At 35.4% G+C, this 20102-nt stretch overlaps 1 protein-coding gene across 3 annotated transcripts in view; it reads left to right on the forward strand.

The window, feature by feature from the left end:
• Positions 1-20102, forward strand: part of CSMD3 (CUB and Sushi multiple domains 3) — a 581587-nt gene that overhangs the window by 71707 nt on the left and 489778 nt on the right. For all 3 annotated transcript variants that reach the window (XM_059467476.1, XM_059467484.1, XM_059467493.1), the window contains exon 2: positions 9069-9291. In XM_059467476.1, the coding sequence (XP_059323459.1) occupies positions 9069-9291 (223 nt within the window). The remainder of the gene's footprint in view (positions 1-9068; positions 9292-20102) is intronic.

A 20102-nucleotide genomic window follows, 5' to 3' on the forward strand; every position in this document is an offset into this window, starting at 1 on the left:
TATCAGCATGTTTTAATAAAATGAAAATTTTACTCTAAGGTATTTTATTTACAAATCAGTTAGGAAATCTGTGCAAACTAAAATTTTATTTCTAAATGAACATGACTCTTTAAATTACGTTACCAATACATAGTATTCTGTAAATGGTCTTCCCTATCAGTTTGATTTGCTGGGAGACAGTTCTAAGGTAACTTTACAAATATCACAATTTAATTATCAAATTAACAGTTTCACAGATCACACATACGATTTAAATAAAAAAACAGCAAATAAAGAGCGTTAAAATCTTTGGACACGTTGTTAGCTTTGCAGAGAAAGAAACAGTGAAAAGGAAATGTAGAATAAATATAATTCTTTCAACAACTTATCTTTGTAATGGAATGTCTGCTCCTGTCTTTTCCAGAGAGTAAATTTTCTATGTTATGTATTTATGTAACCACAAAATTTGCATGAATTCATTTTCAGATGTGCCTTTGATATGCTGTTTTCTTTAGGGTTGCTGGGAAGATTCCTGATACAATTTCTCTTCTACGGTGGTTACTTTCCACTTTTCAAGTGCAAGAATTGCAGGAAGAGCAGGTAGATGCATAAAGAGTGTAAGCTCAGAATACTAATGAGGAAACTTCACAATTATCCTAAAATAAGGAAGTCATAGCTCAAAACGTTTAATCCCAGGAGTGAGAAGCAGGATGGCAAAATGCCACCAAGATGAGAAATTCTATTATTTGAAATCAAAATTATCTTTTAGAAAACCCCTCAAAACACTTTAATATCTATCTACACTCTCCCCAAGCATAAAAAATATTATTTTGCCCTGCAATTCTGTAGTGCTCGCATGTATGAAGGGTATTAAATATGGCAGGATTTCAATCCCAGAGAGTATTTTTAATTTGTTCTGTGATGAGATTCCAAATGTCTTCTCTTGTTTTTATGTCTAGTTCTATTGCCCAGATGCTTGTCACATCTGAGAGATTACCCTTATCTGGCTGCATGAGCAAGGAGGCAGTTGTTTTGGAACAGATGATCCCTTGTCTACCAGGCATTGAGGTATTATATGAGGAATAGGAGAGAAGTATTGAAATATACTTAGAAGGAAAGTTAATTACATACTGGGGATAAAATCCTGGGTGTATTTCAGCTGACTTTGTTGAAAACAGACTTTCATCTGTGGTGGTGCTACCAGTGCTTTTAAAATAGAAGTAGAAGACTATTCCATGTCAGAGAGTTATGTATAATCAAATGCCTAAAGGTGAGTTAAAACCCCCTCTATTTTCCTGTGAAGGTGATAATCTTCTATTGAATCACTTAGAGATTTCTAGATTTATGTTTCATCTTTTTTTTTTAAATTCCTCAAAGACTGACCACACTACTGAACCTAAACCCTCTTTGTTTTCAATTATAGGAAATGACAGTTTTCTGTCGTAGAAAAAGAAATATAAACAATAGCAATAAATCTTTATTTCAATACATGTAATAAAATGGTATGGGTACTTCTGTTACATGAAATCCAGTTTTATTTTGCTGCCCTTCCAATTTAAGCGTCCTGCTGGTCAGAATGTATTCCATGTGAACATGAGCAGCCTTAATGTTCCTTAGACCTTATGTTTCTCCAAAGAAGTAACACACTCAATGTTGACAGGAGAGAACAGAAACTTTTGTCTTTCTGGTATTTTCACAACTAAGACAAGTGGGAGACCAGACTAAAACTTATTTCTAAACTTCTTTCAGAAAATGTGTCTGTAACAGAGATAAGAAATTACCCTCTGGAGGAAAAACAATACCTCCAGAAAGTGTTTCAAATGTGGTGATAATATCCAGTGATTGCTTCTTTTTGACTGGTGTTCTGTACCAGTTCCACTGATTAAGTTATAGAGTTTCCAGTCAACCCTACCAAAAGATCGAAAAAGTCATTTTGGTACTTTATTATAGCTTATGCAAGGGCAAGACAATCTATCTTACTCAGTTATTTATCAAAAAATATAACAATCTTTTCTCATAGACTTAAAATGATAAAAATCACAGATAAACTTCTTTTGAACACTTCATGGTGTCTAAACTTCATAATGTCCCAATTTCCAATAAGTTGTGCAGAGAATAAGCATCAGTATATGTTGTTTGAGAAAGCAAACAACAATGCTTTTAAGAACAAATTGAAGTAAAATGGCAATTTAGTTATGAAATACTCAATTACTTGAGCTGATTTTCAAAGACGGTCTTCAATGTTCTTTGTGCACTTCACAAACACAATATTTTGGTGGTTTTTTTGTCTTTATAATAAGGCTTTATTAAGCAGGTCTGAGATTTCCTTGGGCTAAAAAAAAAAGTCTTAAATCAAGGAAACTTGCATTATATGTCAAAACCACCAAGAATTATTTACAAAAAAAAAAATAAAAGACAACTCAAAAAGACAGACATTACCAAGACACAGGAAGTTGTAACTGTGAGAGCTGGAGTGTTTAGGTTCCAGGGACACCTTACAGAAACCTTCCAGGACCTAGAAGTCTACGAGAAAGCTTGAGCAGAATTTTTTAGAAGGATGTGTAGTAATAGGACAAAGAGAAATAGTTTTAAACTGATAGAGAATTAGCTATTAGGAAGAAATTTTTCACTATGAGGCCGGTGAGATATTGGAACAGGGTTCCCCAACTTGTAGATTTTCCATCATTGTAGTGTCCAAGGCCAGGTTGGGCAATCTGGTCTAAAGGAAGGTGTCCCTGCCCACAGCAAGGGTTTAGTAATATATGATCTTTAAGGTCCCTACCAAACCAGACTATTTTATGGTTCCAAGTTTTTTATTACTTTGGGAAATTAAAACATGTGACAGTAACAATTATAAGTGGTCAGGCAAAATATTAAGTGTAGACTTTTCTCAGCTGGTAGAGAGCTCATTATAAAAGCTGTTTTTGGAGCTGACAAAGAGAATTATTTGAAGTACAGAACATCAAGTTAAACACAGAGATCTATAGGAATACAAAATAGTCTTTTCTGAAATAGCAGAAGCTCTAAGGCCTTGGGGCTGGCATGGTGTCCTGGTTTAGAGCAAATTTGGGAGAGAATCTCTGAAGGGATTTTTCTAGAAAGCAGATTCCAGCAGCCCCTCCCCCAACTGGTTCGGGAAAATATTTCTTTGGAGAAAGGTAGAAAAAAATGTTTATTTAATATGCAAAGCATTCACCAGCACAAAAAAATGAACAATATTAAACAATAAAACCTCTTGCTACTGACTAAAAGTCAGAAAGTCTCCTTGGTAGGCTGGAGCTCAGCTCCCCCAGCCTGTTATGAGTCCCTCCAGCGCTGGAAATGCTGCAGCCCAGGCCTGGCCCAGTGGGCCACAGGTGGGAGCTCCCGGCGCTCTTCTGGGTGTTCAGTCCAGAGCAGGTTTAAACAAGTTCAAGAAAAAGAAAAAGCAGAGTCCAGGGAACTTTGCTTCAGCTAGCTAAATATAACTAAAAGCAAAGGAGAGTTCTATCCCACTGTCTGTCCATCCACAGACAACACAGTCCAGGAGCAGAAATGTGGAGGAGTGAGTGCAGTTTCTGAAAACCAACTCCACGCTTCTCTCTCCCCCTTTGCTCTCAGAACAAATCTTAATGGTGCAAAACTTATTTCTGGGCTAAACAGACAAATGGGGATACTAGCATCATAAAGTCACCCCAGCACACGTGGATTCCCCTGTGAGCTGCTACCCAGGTGCAGGGTGCTTCTGTCCTGGTGTGCTGTGCTGCAGGGCTGCTGCCTGCGTGTGCACCTCCCTGCCAGCACAGGGGAAACAGGAGAGCTGGGAAAGAACAGGGGCTGTAATGTTCTGTAGGAAGGGACACCAGGCAGTGTCCTTAACAGTGTCCTAGGGTGCCTCAAACCAGGACAAACAGTCAACAGTCTTTTCATATGAAAACACACTAGAATAAGGAAGAAGTTTGCAAGCTGCTGGACACATGGTGTAAGAAGACAAAAAGGTGGAGGGCAGGAGGGAACTAAGTCCAGTACATTAAAGGAGATGATTACCTTTCATATTTGTACTCATGTGACAAAGTCAATAAAACTTTGTCTTATTGGAAATTCAAGTTAGTGAAAGGAGGCTTGTTTTATGCAGAAAAGAAGCATAATGGGAATGGAAAATAATAAATTAAAGAGAATTAAGACATGATGAAAATTAAGAAAAAGGTTAATTTCAAACACACTTAAAAATAAAATAGAGTCATCACATCTGATGTGAGCATCCAATTCTCAGTTTTATAAATGGACTTAAAGATCTGGGAGTGAGGCATGTCAGGACAATTAAAGTTGAGATACAAATAAATAATAGAATATTAGAAATAAATATTGAGTTTATATTTTACAAAACTGGATAAGATTGATAGCAGAAGAAAAGGATTCACAGCAGAGGGATGGGATCACATCACTATGAAATCTATCTCTGTTGAACTCCAGTAGGTTCTTTGAAGTGCTAACTAAAAGGATGAACCTACAGGAACCATAAAAAACTAAGGTGATGATAATACAAGTGAACAGAAAGAGAATCCAGAAAAACAGAACGGAATTAGCAGGACAGTTTGTACTTATTTATGGTCAGGATGAAAAATAGCTACTTTTTGCTGCCAAATCCAGTCAAGTGATCAAAGACCACAAACAGAAAACAGTGTTGCAGAAACTTGTGATGAGCATGAGGAGAGATAAGTGAATAAAGTATTCTGAATAGAACTACCATTTAGGGAGACAAGAATAATTTTGCAAATAGGTATATTGCAGACAAAAAAGGCACATGAACATGGGTGACATGGCTAAGGAATACTTTAAGATGGGATTGACTATGTTTTAAGATAGGTGCAAGTGAAAGAAATGAAAGGAGATCTCATTATCAGAAAATATATAGAAGAAAAATGCAGCATATGAACAAATAGTCTTCCATTTCCTTGGTTTTCTCGTAAAATAAAACAAAGAGAGTATTAAAAACTTAATTAAAAGGAAATACACGAGCAACTTAGAAATGTACAAGTGTGTTAATCACAGCAGACAGTATCATTATCTTATATTAATGACTATTTTTAAAGAACACACTAAACAGGGAAATTAAATGAAAGGTGTGGAGTATTTGAAAGGTGAAAGGTGTAGAAATATGTTATTAAACGGTATAATTGAATGGTCAGGAGAGAGAGAAAAAGCCAAAGACAATATTGTTGAGTATTGAATGAGTGTAATTATGGGACATTCAAGGGCAAGGGGTATGGACATGATGTAAGAACTACTTGCTTTGTTAGAAGGCAATGAATGTTGAATAAATGGATTAAGAACTGCTGTTACTGATGCTCACAATAATCCAACAATGAATCAAAGGATGACTGAAATCAGGAAGAGGAGCTGTGTTTTCTGATTTCAAGAAGTATTTATCCATGTAAAATTGATGAGAATTAAACATCTGAATTTTAAAATCTGGTAGAAAACAATGCAACAGAAACTTTGAATCATACTAGCTATTAAGAGAACCTCATGAGTAGTGTTGTTTATCTTCATACTTATTTCAACAAGAATTTTTCTTTTCTATTCTAACTTCAAGCTTTTCAAAATTCTTTGCTATATGCTTTGAATAAAACCATCATGTAATGAAAAGCAGTTTGCAAGTAAATTCTGCTTGGAATGCTGGTTCTGAAATCTAAATGTAAAAGATCACAGTATATGCTACTAGTTATTTCAGCATGAATTTTACCCCTTGAAAATAAATGTCATGTTTTCCACATTTGATCAGACCAGTCAGTTAATGCACGCTGTCTATTTTGATCATACCCAGGTTGGACTGCCAAGGTGAAGAGCATCACAGAATGAATTAACATATGAAAGCAGAGATTAAAGTGCACGTTGTGCACATGGTTTCTGTAGGCATGACTTTTTTTTTATTTTACAGACTAAAAGACTAGATCTATCAAAATCAAACTTCACTGTTGGTTCGTTTGGTTTTTTTTCCATTCTTGGAATTAAAAGTGTATCTTCTGATACATGCATAGCTGTGCTACATTCTGCTAGTCATCTCTGAGAAACATCCCAGTTGTATCATCTTGCAGCATATGAATAATTCTCTTTTGTTACAGTTTGAATATGGAATAAAAGGAGTAATTGGAACTTGTATATATCATGGATGTTTACATTTCATATCTGTGTATGAATAGGACTAATTATTGGATTGAGTATGAAGCATTATAATTCCTTATAAGTAGCATTTTATCTCACAAGACTGCGCCCTCATAGTTGTGGCTCTGGGGTTTTTTGGTTGGTGTTTTCTTGTGTTTTTTTTTTTTTTTTTTCCGGTGGTTTTGTTTTGTGAGTTTTTTAAAATATAATTTTATTCTGGTAACAGTAGACCTATTATAGATGAGTTTGTCTTTGTAGTTTCTATTGAATTAACAGAACGGTCCATACGTAATTAGAAGCTTTCATGAAATAGGTACAGCAACAAAAATCTGAATTATACAGCAGTATTATGATCTTGAGTCAAAGTTTATACTGTACTTTCTACACTTGGTCTGGAGAGACGGATGAAAAATTAACAGTGTATGCTATTTAATTTTCAAGTCTCCAAGTTTTTTTCTCTAACTCTATTGAAGTAGGCCTCAGCAAGAGATTTCTAGGAAAAGCTAGAATAATAAATATGTGCAGACAGCTATTTAAAAAGACTTATTACTGTGATTGTCTTTGGTAAGAAGTGTTAAAGTTCTAGGATGTAGATCTTATGAGTAAATAGTTTGATTTTCCAAAGGGTCTTGTGCAAAACTGTATTCCAAAAGTGCTAAATAAAACAGCTGAGTTAAATAATAAATAAAAACACATAAAGAGGATTTAAAAATAGTTCAAGTATATGAGGGAGATGCAGAAAGAGATAAATAAAACAGACTTCTAACAATGAAGTTTGTGCAGGTTCTGATATGAGAATGAATTCTCTAAGGCAACTTGCAGTCAAAGGTAAAATTTGCTGTACATGTCAGATGAGATAAACAAAACCCTAATTACATTCTAATAATATTTTCCTTTCCCTTTTTGTCCTATATATCTATGATACACTCCTAATTGTACTAGAAAAGCAGTCAAGCAGTCATACTTCACAAGAGGCATCTTTTCTCACCATTGTAAATATATACAAAAAAAGCCGAGAGTAAAAAAATTGTACATGCCACTCTTCTTTCTGTCAAGAAAACACAAATAGCAATACAAAGTGTAAAATCTCAAGAGATTTCTGCTTAGTACTTCAGGGAAAGAGGCCTCTGTACATTTAAATGCTCAGTGTGAAGACAAGCTTGTGAATGAGCCATGAAGGAGATGATTTAACGAGCTCATATATACATGTGTGTATAATTTAAGAGTTGGCGTGTGGTTTGTTTGTTTGTAGTTTGTTATGAAGTGTACATCATGTTGCTGTGAAAGAGCAACTCACTGCTTTGTGCTTTCTCTCAGATGAAATCCCTCCACTAGAAGAGGAGGCTTGCTCTGAGCATTCTTGGGGAAGAGAAGTTTCAGGGCTGTGAAAAGCAAAGCAGGAAAGCTGATCTAATATTTAAGGGATAAGACAGCAGAAAGCCTGGAGAGGGGATGTAGACCTACATTCAGACTACAAAGCTGGTGGAAAACAAAAAATATTCTAAAGTCCCAAAAGTTTTAAGAACTGCCATAACTGAGTATTAGAACTTGAAACAAAATTATAGAAAAGGACTTGCCCTACCAGTGCACAGTAGTGACTTGGGAAAGGCCTTTTTATAATTATTTGTGTTCTCTTATTTTTCTAAGGAAACGGATTTTCTATATTCAAAGGAAATTTTTTATAGTCCAAGAAAAGTTAGGGTTTGAATGTAGGGTAATTTCTGACACTTAGAAGGTTCATTTTAAAAAGGATCTATCAGCAGAACAACTTTTCAGCTTTGACCCACTGTACTGAGTTTGGCTGGGATAGTCTTAATTTTTTTCATGGTAGATCCTATGGTCTTATGTTTTTGGTTTGTGACCAAAACAATGCTGAACATTTGATCGGTGCCTACACACCATCCAGGCTTCCTCTGCTTCTCATACTTCTGGGAATGGGCAAGAAGGAGGGAGGGGACACAGATGGGACATAGATAACCCCAACCAATAAAAGGGATATTCTAGAACGTATGGCAGCATGCTCGGTGGTAAAAGCTGGTGGAAAGAAGGAGGAAGGGACCACACTAATGGAATGAAGGAGGAAGGGACCATGTTCAGGGTTATGGTGTTTGTCTTCCCATGTAACCATTAGGCCTGATGCAGGCCTTGCTTTCCCAGAGGTGGCTGAACACCCTCCTGCCAAAGCAGCCAATTAATTCCTTCATCTGCTTTGCTTGCATGCACAGCTTTTGCTGTACCTATTAAACTGTCTTTGTCTCAACCCACAAGTTTTTTCACTGTTACTCTTCTTGCCTCCATCCCACTATGGGGAGTGTGAATGTGCTGTTTGAGGGAGCAGCTCTGGGGCCCCACCTGATCACTCCAGTTAAATAACATCCACATAGGGTCAGTCAAAACATGTAAACTGTTAATATTTATATGAGATGATATAGTGGGGCAACAAATGGCTATTGGAGGTTGAGCCCTTAAGTACAGAGTTCTCATAACCCAGATTTATTGATTGGGAAAAGCTTGTTCATAATAAATAGACTTTCAGTGTTTTCCAGAGCCAAAATGCATGGAGGAAAAGCACAAGGTTAATAGGTTTCACCTGTATCAGACCTGTATCCAAAGAGACTTACTTACTCTTCCATTTGACAAAAAAAAAAAGGGAATTGATGTGAATACTTTGCTTCATAAGCAAACAAATTTAGTCATAGATGTTGTTATGTTTATTTTCAGAAATGCTACCATATGTCCTTAGATAAACAGTATGGAAAACACATTTGTTAGGTAGGTGGGATTGTTTTGCATTAAGTGGCCAGCATTTGTATAAAACCATGGGCTTTACCTTTCTAAATGCAGTAATTACTAAAAAAATATTTTGATACTTTTCTAGTGATGTATTCTATTGAAGGTTGATATAAAAATAGATTAGTAACTTTTTTCCCTTGATTTTTTTTTAGGATTTATTTATACCTGTGGTGGAACTTTAAAAGGACTCAATGGCACTATAGAAAGCCCTGGCTTCCCATATGGATATCCAAATGGTGCAAACTGTACCTGGGTTATAATAGCAGAAGAAAGAAACAGAATACAGATCGTCTTTCAGTCTTTTGCTCTAGAAGAAGAATATGATTATTTGTCATTATATGATGGGCATCCTCACCCTGCGAACTTTAGGACAAGGTAAAGAATAAATATTAATAAAATATCACTTGTAGTATTAAATAAAAAATATCTGATAAAGTAGTTAAAGCTAATGTTTTTTAATTATGGATTCTTTCTTAGTCTTTAAGGTGTGCTTCCTCTAATTTATCAGATGTCAAAATGTATATTGTGCTTTAATTCTAGTTAAAGTAATGGCTGAAGTTAATCTACCCCTCACAAAATTGGTCTCAATGAAACATAATTAATTAAGAAGCATGTGAGCATGGATGAAATTATTGTGAAGTAAATATGAGTTTGTGGAGGTCTCAGTTTACATGATCTAGTAATAGTGGAACTTTTGTAGTCTTTGAAACAGGGGGCTATTTATAGAGATCAGGAAACATTTAATTAAGGTAGACTAGGTAATCTGTGTGTGTGTGTGTTTGTATATGAACATCTAAAAAAAGGGTTTACAAAAAAAATCTGTTTGAGATATCAAGGGTGTGATGTGCCACAGAACATTTTCTATCAGAGCCAACTTCAGAGTCTTAGCCCAGATGTTCAGTTCTGGAAGGCTGCAGTTTAAGGAATACATAATTATTCTGCAATACCAACAGATACATTACTATCATCTAACTTCTGTAAGTCATTTTGTCATCTGCCTAGACTTCTGTAAGGCCTTTGGCATGGCCACACAACATCCTTGTTATTAAAGGGGAGAAATTTGTATTTGATTGGGTGGACTGTCTGATGAATAACACAGTGGCCATGTGGCCATACCCAAAACATTGTATTCAACAGCTTAAACTGCAATTAGAAATCAGCTACAAATGGTGTCCCTCAGGGGGTCTGTATTCAGAAAAGTACTACTCAATATCTCTGTTAATGATGTGGACAGTGGAAGTGAGTGCAGCCTCAGCAAGTTTGCAGATATGAGCAGTGCAGTTGACTTGCTTGAGGGGAGGGATGCTGTCCAGAGGGACATCAGCAGGCTGGAGGAGTGGGGCAATGGGATGAGGCCAAGTGCAGCATCCTGGTCAGTTCCCAGTATCCATACCTACTACTGGATCAAGGAATTTAGAGCAGTCCTGCAGAGAAAAACTTGGGGATATTTATAGATGAAAAATTGGATGTGAGCCTGTAACACAGATGAGGACTGGCACACCTCCCCTACAAAGACAGGCTGAGAAAACTGAAGCTGTTCACCCTGGAGAAGGGAAGTTTTTGTGGAGACTTGCAACCTCCCAGTATCTGAATGGGCCTACAGGGAAGTTGGAGAGAGACTCCTCATCAGGAACTGTAGTGATAGGTCAAGGGGGAATGGGTGCAAATTGAAAGAGGGGAAATTCAGGTCAGATATTAGGAAGAAACTTTTTACTGTGAGAATGGTTAGGCACTGGAACAGCTCCTGCCCTGGATGCTCCAGCCCTGGCAGTGTTCAAAGACAGTTGGATAAGGCCTTGAGCAACCTGGTCTACTGGGAGGTGTCCCTGCAGGGGGTGGAACTAAATGATCTTATAGGTCCATTCTAACCTCTTAAAAGTCTTTGGATCTATCACAAGGTTGGATATGAGGAATAAATCCTGTATATAGAATGCAGTAAAATACTGGAACAAGTTGCCCAGAAAAGTCTTAGCTTTGTGTAACCTGAAAGATGTCCTTTCCCATGACAGTGGGGTGGGAACTAGGTTATCTTCCAAACCAAAACCATTCCATGATTTTATCCTGTGATAAAGAATGTAATACATCTTCCAAATCAGGGAACATCCAGTTTCATTTTACTTTGCATAATGTTGCTCAAAGAAAGGGATGTGTTTTCATAATATTTAATGATAAGTGTTGATACACTGGTAATGTATGTTTTAAACTATTGCATAACAATCTGGCATCTGATCACTAAAAGGAATGTGTAACTTGGTACTACAAGGAAATTAGAAGAGTAAAATTCTACATCTCAAATTTTTGCAGGATATAAATTCTCTTAAATGTTTAACAGTCAGCAGATGCAGAGAGATCATCTCTAATGAAATTGTTTTCCTTTGTACTTCTGTGTTTTCATTTATGTTTCATGAATGCTTGCATGCAATTCTGATATCAGCTGCAGGAAAGAGGGAACTCACCGATAAAAGATTTGAGAGCTGTCTTCCAGAAGCATTTGTCCTTTTTATTCACTCCTCAAAATATAAAACTGAGATTTTCTGAAATGTTGGAGCCTGAATAGGCCCTCTCTGTCAGTTGAAACTTTGGTTGGTGAATCTACTTTAAACTGCAATCTCAAGGATTATGTGAACAATGTTCTGCTCAAATGCAAAGAATAAAACTATGATACCATTTAGGAACCAATGGTCCTTACTGAGTTTCAGTTTAAATAAACATCAGGGAAAGCAGATGATGGTAGTTAGCAGGCTAAAAGGAAGATGAAAATAATGTCTTGGAAAGGCAGAACTATTTTTCTTTATGTCCTGTTCAAGAAGCTGAAAAGTTTATATCTATTTATGTGAACACATACATTCATATATATGTATCAATACATAGATATATAGACAGATATATATGCACTTATAGATATATATGTGCAAGATTCTTTTGAAATTAAACTAATTCTTCAATGCTGGATCTTTAGAATATGTTTTTTTTAATATCTTAGAAGAAAGTCAAGGAAGCCTGTCATGCTTAAATGTTTCAGTACTGTATATTTAGGATGCCATTAGATTTTGGTGAAGAACAGTGTAAGAAGTTATGTAGAAGAGAAAAGAATCAGTCAGCACTTAAAAAGGAAAAGATGATTAAGCCTCGATATAGGTCTTGAAATAGACTACTTTTGCAAGACTTACAAGATCTTTTCAGAATGTGGGTGTGGAAGAATAGTACACATTTGTGTGAGTGGAGAATTGGCTTTAAAATTTGGAAAGCATGACAGTGAAATTACACAAGCTTTACTAAAATTTTCATAGTGACTTTTATTTTCTCAGGTTGCTGTAGTAATTAGCAAGGGGATGTTTCCTTAAGTTTTCTTTTTTACAAATAAGTGAAGTTTTACTGAGGAACAGTTGCTTGTGGAAACTATTGTTCTAGCATGACAATGTATTTTGACATTTTACTTTGTGACATGAATGAAAGTGTGATCAGATTACACTTTTCTCCCTCCCTTTAATTTTGTATCAGGCAAAAATATTTTCAGGGGACTACACATGTATTTGAAAAAATATATAACTAGACAGCTAAAAAAAACTGTCTTGGATAGACAAGGCCAATACTTCTGTTTTTTACTTTAATATTGTGGAATAACTGTCTGTATGAATGAAATGATTTCGCAGTTCAACTGTTTGTGAATCTAATCACCTTTGACTCCCTCCTCATCCAGTTTTGTACTTTGTCTAATTGGTCTCCTCAGAATTAAATCTTATTGAAATTACATTGCATGTCTTCAGCAAATGCTCAACAGCTTTTAACTGATTTACCTGGCACTCAAATGGCATATAAACAATAATAAATGGAAAAGAAGCATGTCAGATATGACCACTATGGAAAATGTAGTCAGTATCTCACTTGCATCTTTTGCTGCATGCTTGATTTAGTTTATTTCACATTATAATCTTTGTTTAAAACTATAAATACAGAATAACTTAAAACCCTGATCTTTATGCAATTTTTTTTTATAAATCATATTTTTAATCACTTAAAAAAAAGTTTACTTGAAGAAAGAAAGTGTTGCTTCCTGTATCTGAACCAAGCTTTTGGCAAAATTTCATAGTTGGGATATTTGTGATTTTTGAGTACCCTCTCTTTCACATTTATACAATTAGTTCCCCTCAAAATAAAAATTAAAAAAATAAAAATCAAGGCTTTATGTTCTGATTGCTTTTAAAAACATTGGTTATCCTTATTTTGGTAAGTAGCTAATATTTCCAAATCCCGTTCTAGATAGAAGTGTTGCATTTCCAGATTAAAACTCCTGTTCCGTTTTTTCCAACTTTCCATCTTTCTCATTTTTTTGTGTGTGGCACAAGAAGAATAATTTCAGCTAATCTTATAACATGTTTTCAATTTTCTGAGTGCCCAGCTTGAGAAAAAAGGGTTTTGTTTGCACTAGTGATAAGAAATCCCATGCTTTAATGAAGTTAGCAGAAGGTATGCTTGAACCAATAAAACATCACATAAATCAACTGCTTTGCAAAGCCAGTAGGAGTCATCTGATGAAACCTTTTGCATGTTATGAAAATAGCCTTTAGTGCAACTTACAAATAATTCATTGTACTAGCGTTATCCTAGGGAGTGGTGGGAAAAGATCTGCACGGAGGCACAAGGCAGGAGCCAAGGAGATGCAGCTCAGGCCGGGCTGGGAGAGCAGAGCTGGGACTCTGAGAGGCTCCAGCAGAGCCCCAGCACAGCCTGAGCCTGGCCCAGGGCCCCTCCGGGCACAGCAGCTGGGAGCAGCAGAAGGACTCGGGGATCACCACAGAGGCTCGGGCAGGAGCAGGCACGGGGACTGGGCTGCAGCAGCATGCCTCAGGGTGGGCTGAAACAGGCCCAGGGACCATGGACAGCGGTGGGCGGCCGTGCCACCATCTGAGGCTTGATAGGGCCAGGAAGGGTTATTGGTTTTCTCAGAGTCCTGACTCTGCAGAAAAGAATCCGTGAGAAAATTATTTCATATTTGCCTATACAACAAAAGATATGGGCCTAGCTATATGAATTCTTCATTGTGTACTTCTCTTGTCAGTCCTTGAAGAGGCACATGGAAACCATTATTAGTTTTAAAGCACACCCTCAGTGGCAGTGGTATGGTGCATATGTAGGTGGATGACTTAATGGCAATATAAACCCTGATTATTCCTTGCAATTATTTTACTTTGCAACTCGGATAATATCTTGTTTTCTTCATTCTTTAAAAGAATTTGCTGAGTGTAAGACAACATATTGCCAGTAAATATCAAAAAGCATATTGGTATTTTTCTCCTTTTTCTTTAATCAAGGAGTTAGGTGCTTAGAATTAAATACCAATTTGAAAAGAGGTGTTGTACTCAGCAGTTGTCTAAAACTCTTTTTTTTTCTATAATTAGTTTGCAGTGTAGTATTCAAAATAGCTTTAAATATTTGAATAATAATGTGACTATATACCCAAATTCAGTTTGCAGTTCCAAGGAAATATATTTCCAAATTTACTAGTACTTAACCAGTTAATTAATTTAACCAGTAATTTTTTTTGCCTGTTAAATGTTCATGACAAAGTTAACATTGCATTGAAATCAATGAAATAAGTTCAGATCTATTTCAGACAGAGAAATAAAATGCATCCCTTCTGCAATTGTACTTGGCTAAATTGAAGCATTTAATCCAATATATTCCTGTCTCTGTATGTTGACTAAAATAACCTTTCATATGTTTATGCTCAGAAAGCTATTTTTTAGTAGCTGAAATGATATATTTTACAAAGTAAAAAAAAAATTTTTTTAGAAAATTATTAACCTACCATAATGTTGTAGTAAAAATCATCATAAAATTTCATAATGTGTGTCCTCATAAGTACAGACGTGGTACAGGAGTTTAGAAAGCTCTGCTGTTAGAAAAATGGTATAATCATTTGTGATTCATTTGCAAAAGTGAAAAAAACTATTAATTTTTTTTTTAATATAAGTGGAGTTTTGAGAAACTACAAAAAAATGAAATTTTTGATCCCTGAATAAAAAAAAAAAAATATATATATATATATTTCTTTTTTTCCTTGTATTGAGAGCCTGCAAGATGAACATGTATCTGCAGAGATATTTTTAAATGTTGATAACATCACTGTGTCCAAAGATTTAATTATATTAAAATCTTTTCTCTTGTGACTCGTGGTTAATTTTCTCTTAGGAACTTTAATGGAAGGAAGCTTTAAACATAGTGTTTAAAAGGGGAGTTTGTACTCATAGTTTTTAATCTCTTGTATTTAAGCAAGATAAATCCTCCTTTCATCTACACTCCCTGCTGAGGCCACCAAGAATTAAATGTACACGTTACCTGATCAATCCTGCTGAGCTGAATAGGAGAAATTAACTGAAATTACTGGAGACATCTGCTACCTTTCCTCTGTTGGTGAATTGCTCTCCTAAAACATCTGACTCCCTGATTATGCCTACATTTTAAACATTTACTCCCCTTTCAGAGAAAACAGCATTTTCAGTAGATTAATAAGTAGATCTTTAAAATTTCGGCATGCTCCTAGTGTTAAATATAATTTGATATTGGCTCCTCACTCAATTACTTCCAAAGGTTTGAATTTGGTACTTAATCAACAGAATCATACTGACTGTAAAGTTAAAATTAAGTTCTTTGGTCCAACTTTGGTAAAAGTAGAGAAAAAAAAAGAGTGTAAAATATGTAAAATTACAATTTATCCTTAATATTCCTTCATATTAAATACTGCTACAATTGTAGGCAGCATGAATTGTCTGTTTAGTCGACTCTGGGGCAAGGCTATGGTAACCAAGAAGGGGCTGGAAAACCATCGAAGATGCCAGAAGAAGCAGCCAAACTGTCTTGTCTAACCATGCAGGAGTTAGACCTGTCTCAGTGCTCTCAGGGACCACACAAAGAGCAGAAGGAGTGATTTCCCCACCTGCTGAGGGGACATCCATATGGGTGATCTGAGCACCCCATCAGTGCCTGCTCCTGGCCTGAAAACCTTCTCAGATATCTGTTTCTCCATGATAAATGTGCCAGGCATTACTGACAACATGAGCTAACACTGTGTTTTAGCTGAAAACCAATCACAAATCTATGGTAAATTTTCTCTAAATAATTTACTTTTTTATTATTATTATTTTTATTTTTATTTTAGAGCTTTTAAATCATAGAATTATCTATCCTTTTCTCTATATCTAAATTTTAATTGAAAACCATTCAGGGCATTGGATAAATAAAACCAAGTCAAAACAAAATCACCAACAAAATCCAAAACGAAATCAAGAATACTTTCCTAATTTCGTCTTCTCACTTAAAAAATAAACAGCGCAAAGTTAAATGCTAACAATGCCCAATTTTAAAAGGCAAAAAATATTTTTTGGAAGACTAGATTTTGCCTTTGAAAATTTCTGTTTTTAAAGTGAAAGAATTACAATTTACATCTTTCATTTGCTAAATTGTCAAATTTATTTTACAAGACTTTGATGAAGAAAGACTAGCAAAAGAATAAGTGTTGTCACTAGCAGAAGCTTCCAGTGTCCTCATTTAATAATTCTGCTTGCTTTTGCATTTCTTATTCCTTCACATATATGTTTCTCCTTTCGGTAGATATCAGTTTGTGTCAAACAGGCATCTCAGATTATTCTGCTAACATTGTTCTGTTAACAGAAAAATGTTAACAGAATACCAGCCAGGTATCTCCAGTAAGTGCTTTTTTCTGACCCTGACCCTTTCCTTCTGGTCATTAGAAATTCCTCCATATTTCTTTATGATCATTCATAAGTATCTTGGATCCTTTACTATCTCCCAGCCAAACTCTTTACCTTATTTTTTTTTTAAATGATTAGGCTATTATGTATTTTTATATATTCACTCTATGTTATTATTAGAGCAAGTGTTCCACTCTTTCTCATACTGATTCTCATAAAAACCAGAAGTCAAAAAAAGGTCCACATTTTTGCCTTGCTTTTGCCTTGCTTTTGCCTCCTTCTTCCTCCATTTCTGCTATATCAGGGTTTCCACTTTTAAAATTTCCTGACTTGAAGATTTGTTTTATTTGCTCTGTCTTTTCCCATTTCCTCTCCCTTTAGGTGATCTACAGTACTAAAGATGTAGTGCAGGGTGCCCAGAGCTAGAGCCAATGTCTTGTCTGCGCAAGATATCGTGAGGGTGTGTTGATTCTCCTTCCTGAATCCAAATTTTGTCATATGTAAATCCATTTTACTTCTTGCATGTGTATCCTTTTTTGTCTTAAGTTGTTTCTCATATGAACAATTCCTTCTTTAACCATATAAAGACTCTTTCAGAATATTTTATCAATTCACTTAAATTATTGCTATTTTAAATAGCAGATGGAGTATCTAACTCCAAGTTAATTCTGTGCATTACATCTACTAATTTAACAGCTGCTCAAGCTGGCAGACTACTGATAAAATAGAGAAAAACTGTCAGCTCTGTGAGGTTCTAGATGAAGTCTGTCAGAGACCAGCTCTTTCTGACTGTTTTGTTTTAAGGGCTTTAAGACATGTCAGGGTGGAATATTTGCAGTCTTCATTCACCACTAACATTGACAACAGAAACTTACAGAGCTTTCTTTTTCACTCTCCTGTTTACATCTTTTCAGATATTGATGAAGACCAGGACTTGTTGATAGGGAGACAATGAATTCTCTGTACCTCAAAAAGCTTCCAGTATTGTACTGTACCTCAAAAAGTTTCCATTACCAACCATAGCTCTGATTTTTTTCAGCTTAGGCTGTTTATTATGCCCCAAAAATATACATTTTTCTTCTTTCCTCGTGGTTCACTTCCTGTCCAAATTTTCAACCAGAGCAGATACTGTCAGCTGATTAGGATCAAGTTAGGGATTCTCCACTTTATAAACAACTTCAAGTCTCTTATCACAGTGATTTTTACTTCAGCTGCTCCGTGGTTTTTTAGGTTTCTCTATTATTTGCCTAGAAAGAGAAGAAAGAAAGGAATTTCATTTGAGAATTTAGAGACTAGTGAACAAAACCAACAGGATTATACTCTCACAAAGAAAGAGAAAATAAAAAAGGTATAAATCCTAGACAAAGACCAATGAGTAGATAAGGATACAGAAAACAACAAGAACAAATACCAAAGGAGTTGAAGGAGACAAGGAAGGCCATTAAAAAAGGAAAGAAAGAACCAGCAACCAAAGTGGAAAACTATGAGATATTAAACTAAAAGATTCTTACTAGGACAATTTTCACAGCACAAACAACCAAAATAAATCCTGCAAAAGAAATAAATACTGTGTGAACAGAAGATGTGTGCAATCTTGAACTGAAAATTGGTAGGGACACAACAAGAAATACAGAAAAAAATTGTAGATAAGAGAAACAGATAATTGAAAGAAATGTAACAGAATTAAATATATTGGTAAACAGATATTTAGCTCTGAGATGGATTCTGAGTAGACAAGTAATTTAAAAAGAGGAGGCTTTCCAAATCTGAAAAGTTTGTTTTGTGAAAAAATACATTGAATTAATAAAATGCTTGGCACTATGCTTATAAATGCGAAGCTGAAAGAACATATCAATTGTTCTATACTCTTAGGAATATTTTTATATGATGTTAAAAGTCTAGACACTGATAGAGAAAGGTAGATAATTAAAACTGATAAAAGAATTTGCTTGTCTAGACAAGGTGCGACTTGTCACCTGAATTTGTACTTACATTGCTAAAAAGAAGCCAAGGTTTTTACAGGTTTGGAAACAATAGTTAGCTAGAAATGAAATCTAAAGTAAAGTTGTAAGGATTTAAAAAACAAACCAAAAACCAAACTAAGCCAAACTAAATGACACCTAAGCAACCAACTAAAATTTTGGCTATATTTGAAGGTGGAGGTAACTTTCTAGTAATTGATCTTAGGAGAGACTTTCCCATTATCAGCTTTCCATAGGTTATCTTTCTCTGAACTGGATGGCCAGTGTGGCTGCTTTGAATTGGCTGATGGAAATTGGACTAGCTTGTTTACTTCTCATAGAATGGAAGAAAAAACTCTTTTACAGCCTCTGAGATCTGTTCTCTGTCTTCTTTGGATAAACTGATAACTAATTTAAACTGGTAACCACCTAGATATGAAGAGTGCACTTGCCAATTAATAGTGAGATGAGTATGATCATTTCTGAGAAACAAAAATTTTACTTATTCACTTTTCTTTGTGTTGCTGAATTGCTTCATGGCATTTGAAACAACCTGGGAAGAAAAGCTGATTTTTGTTGTGGAGGCCATTTATACACTAACACAGCCTGCCAGCACTCTCTGTGGCCATTAGTTTTTCATCTATGTTTCAGTTGTAGAAAGGAAAAGAATCATCACAATAATAGACTTGTCCCAGAAAGTTCTATTCTTTGGGAAAGTATCATTCTATTACAGGACTGTCCAACTGTTAGACCTGTTTACATGACAGAAAGGTAACTACTAAACCAGCTGTTAAATTCACCTTGTGTTGTTGCAGTTAGCAGTATCAATAAAAATACCTTATAAAGTTGAGAATTGAATCAGAATATATCTGGAACAGCCAAATATTGTTACTAAACTAAACCCTGAACAGTTGGTTCCTGTATGAATACACTATTTCTATTATCTTTGAAGAAAAGCATAATTCATTTTAACCTGTATGTTTGAAGAAAGCCAAAAGAATCCTTTGAGTTTTTGTGCAAATGCATGTTTGTTTGTATGTATTTACATGTACACTAATTAGAAAGAACATCAGGCATATGGCTTTACCTGGAAAACTTTTCTCTCTGTCTCTCTAATACCGGCACCTGTAATAAGCAATATGCTGGTAGGCTTTCAGCTTTGGGTATATTGAAAGTTGGAATTGCATTCAACGTGATTCAACAATTTTATGTAGAGGTTTAAAACATTTTCTCTTCCCGTGTGTTTTGGGTGAAGTAGATTTAATGTTCCTGTATCTCAGGTTCTCTTGATGGTTATCTAGGGAAATTAAGTCTTGATAGTTTGGATTTTTTCCCAGTCTATTTTTGGACATAGAATTTTGTCTAAACATTTGGTTGTATATAACTGTGCTAAGTAATTGATCAATATGCTGTAACACCAGGTTTCATTATTATGCTAATGTGTTCCAGACATACATGGAGGTGGCTTTTAACACTGTTTCATGAGATGCAGCTGTAAGAAATTTTTTAGCTG

Source organism: Ammospiza nelsoni, chromosome 1 (assembly GCF_027579445.1).
Source record: "Ammospiza nelsoni isolate bAmmNel1 chromosome 1, bAmmNel1.pri, whole genome shotgun sequence".
Taxonomy (NCBI): Eukaryota; Metazoa; Chordata; class Aves; order Passeriformes; family Passerellidae; genus Ammospiza; species Ammospiza nelsoni.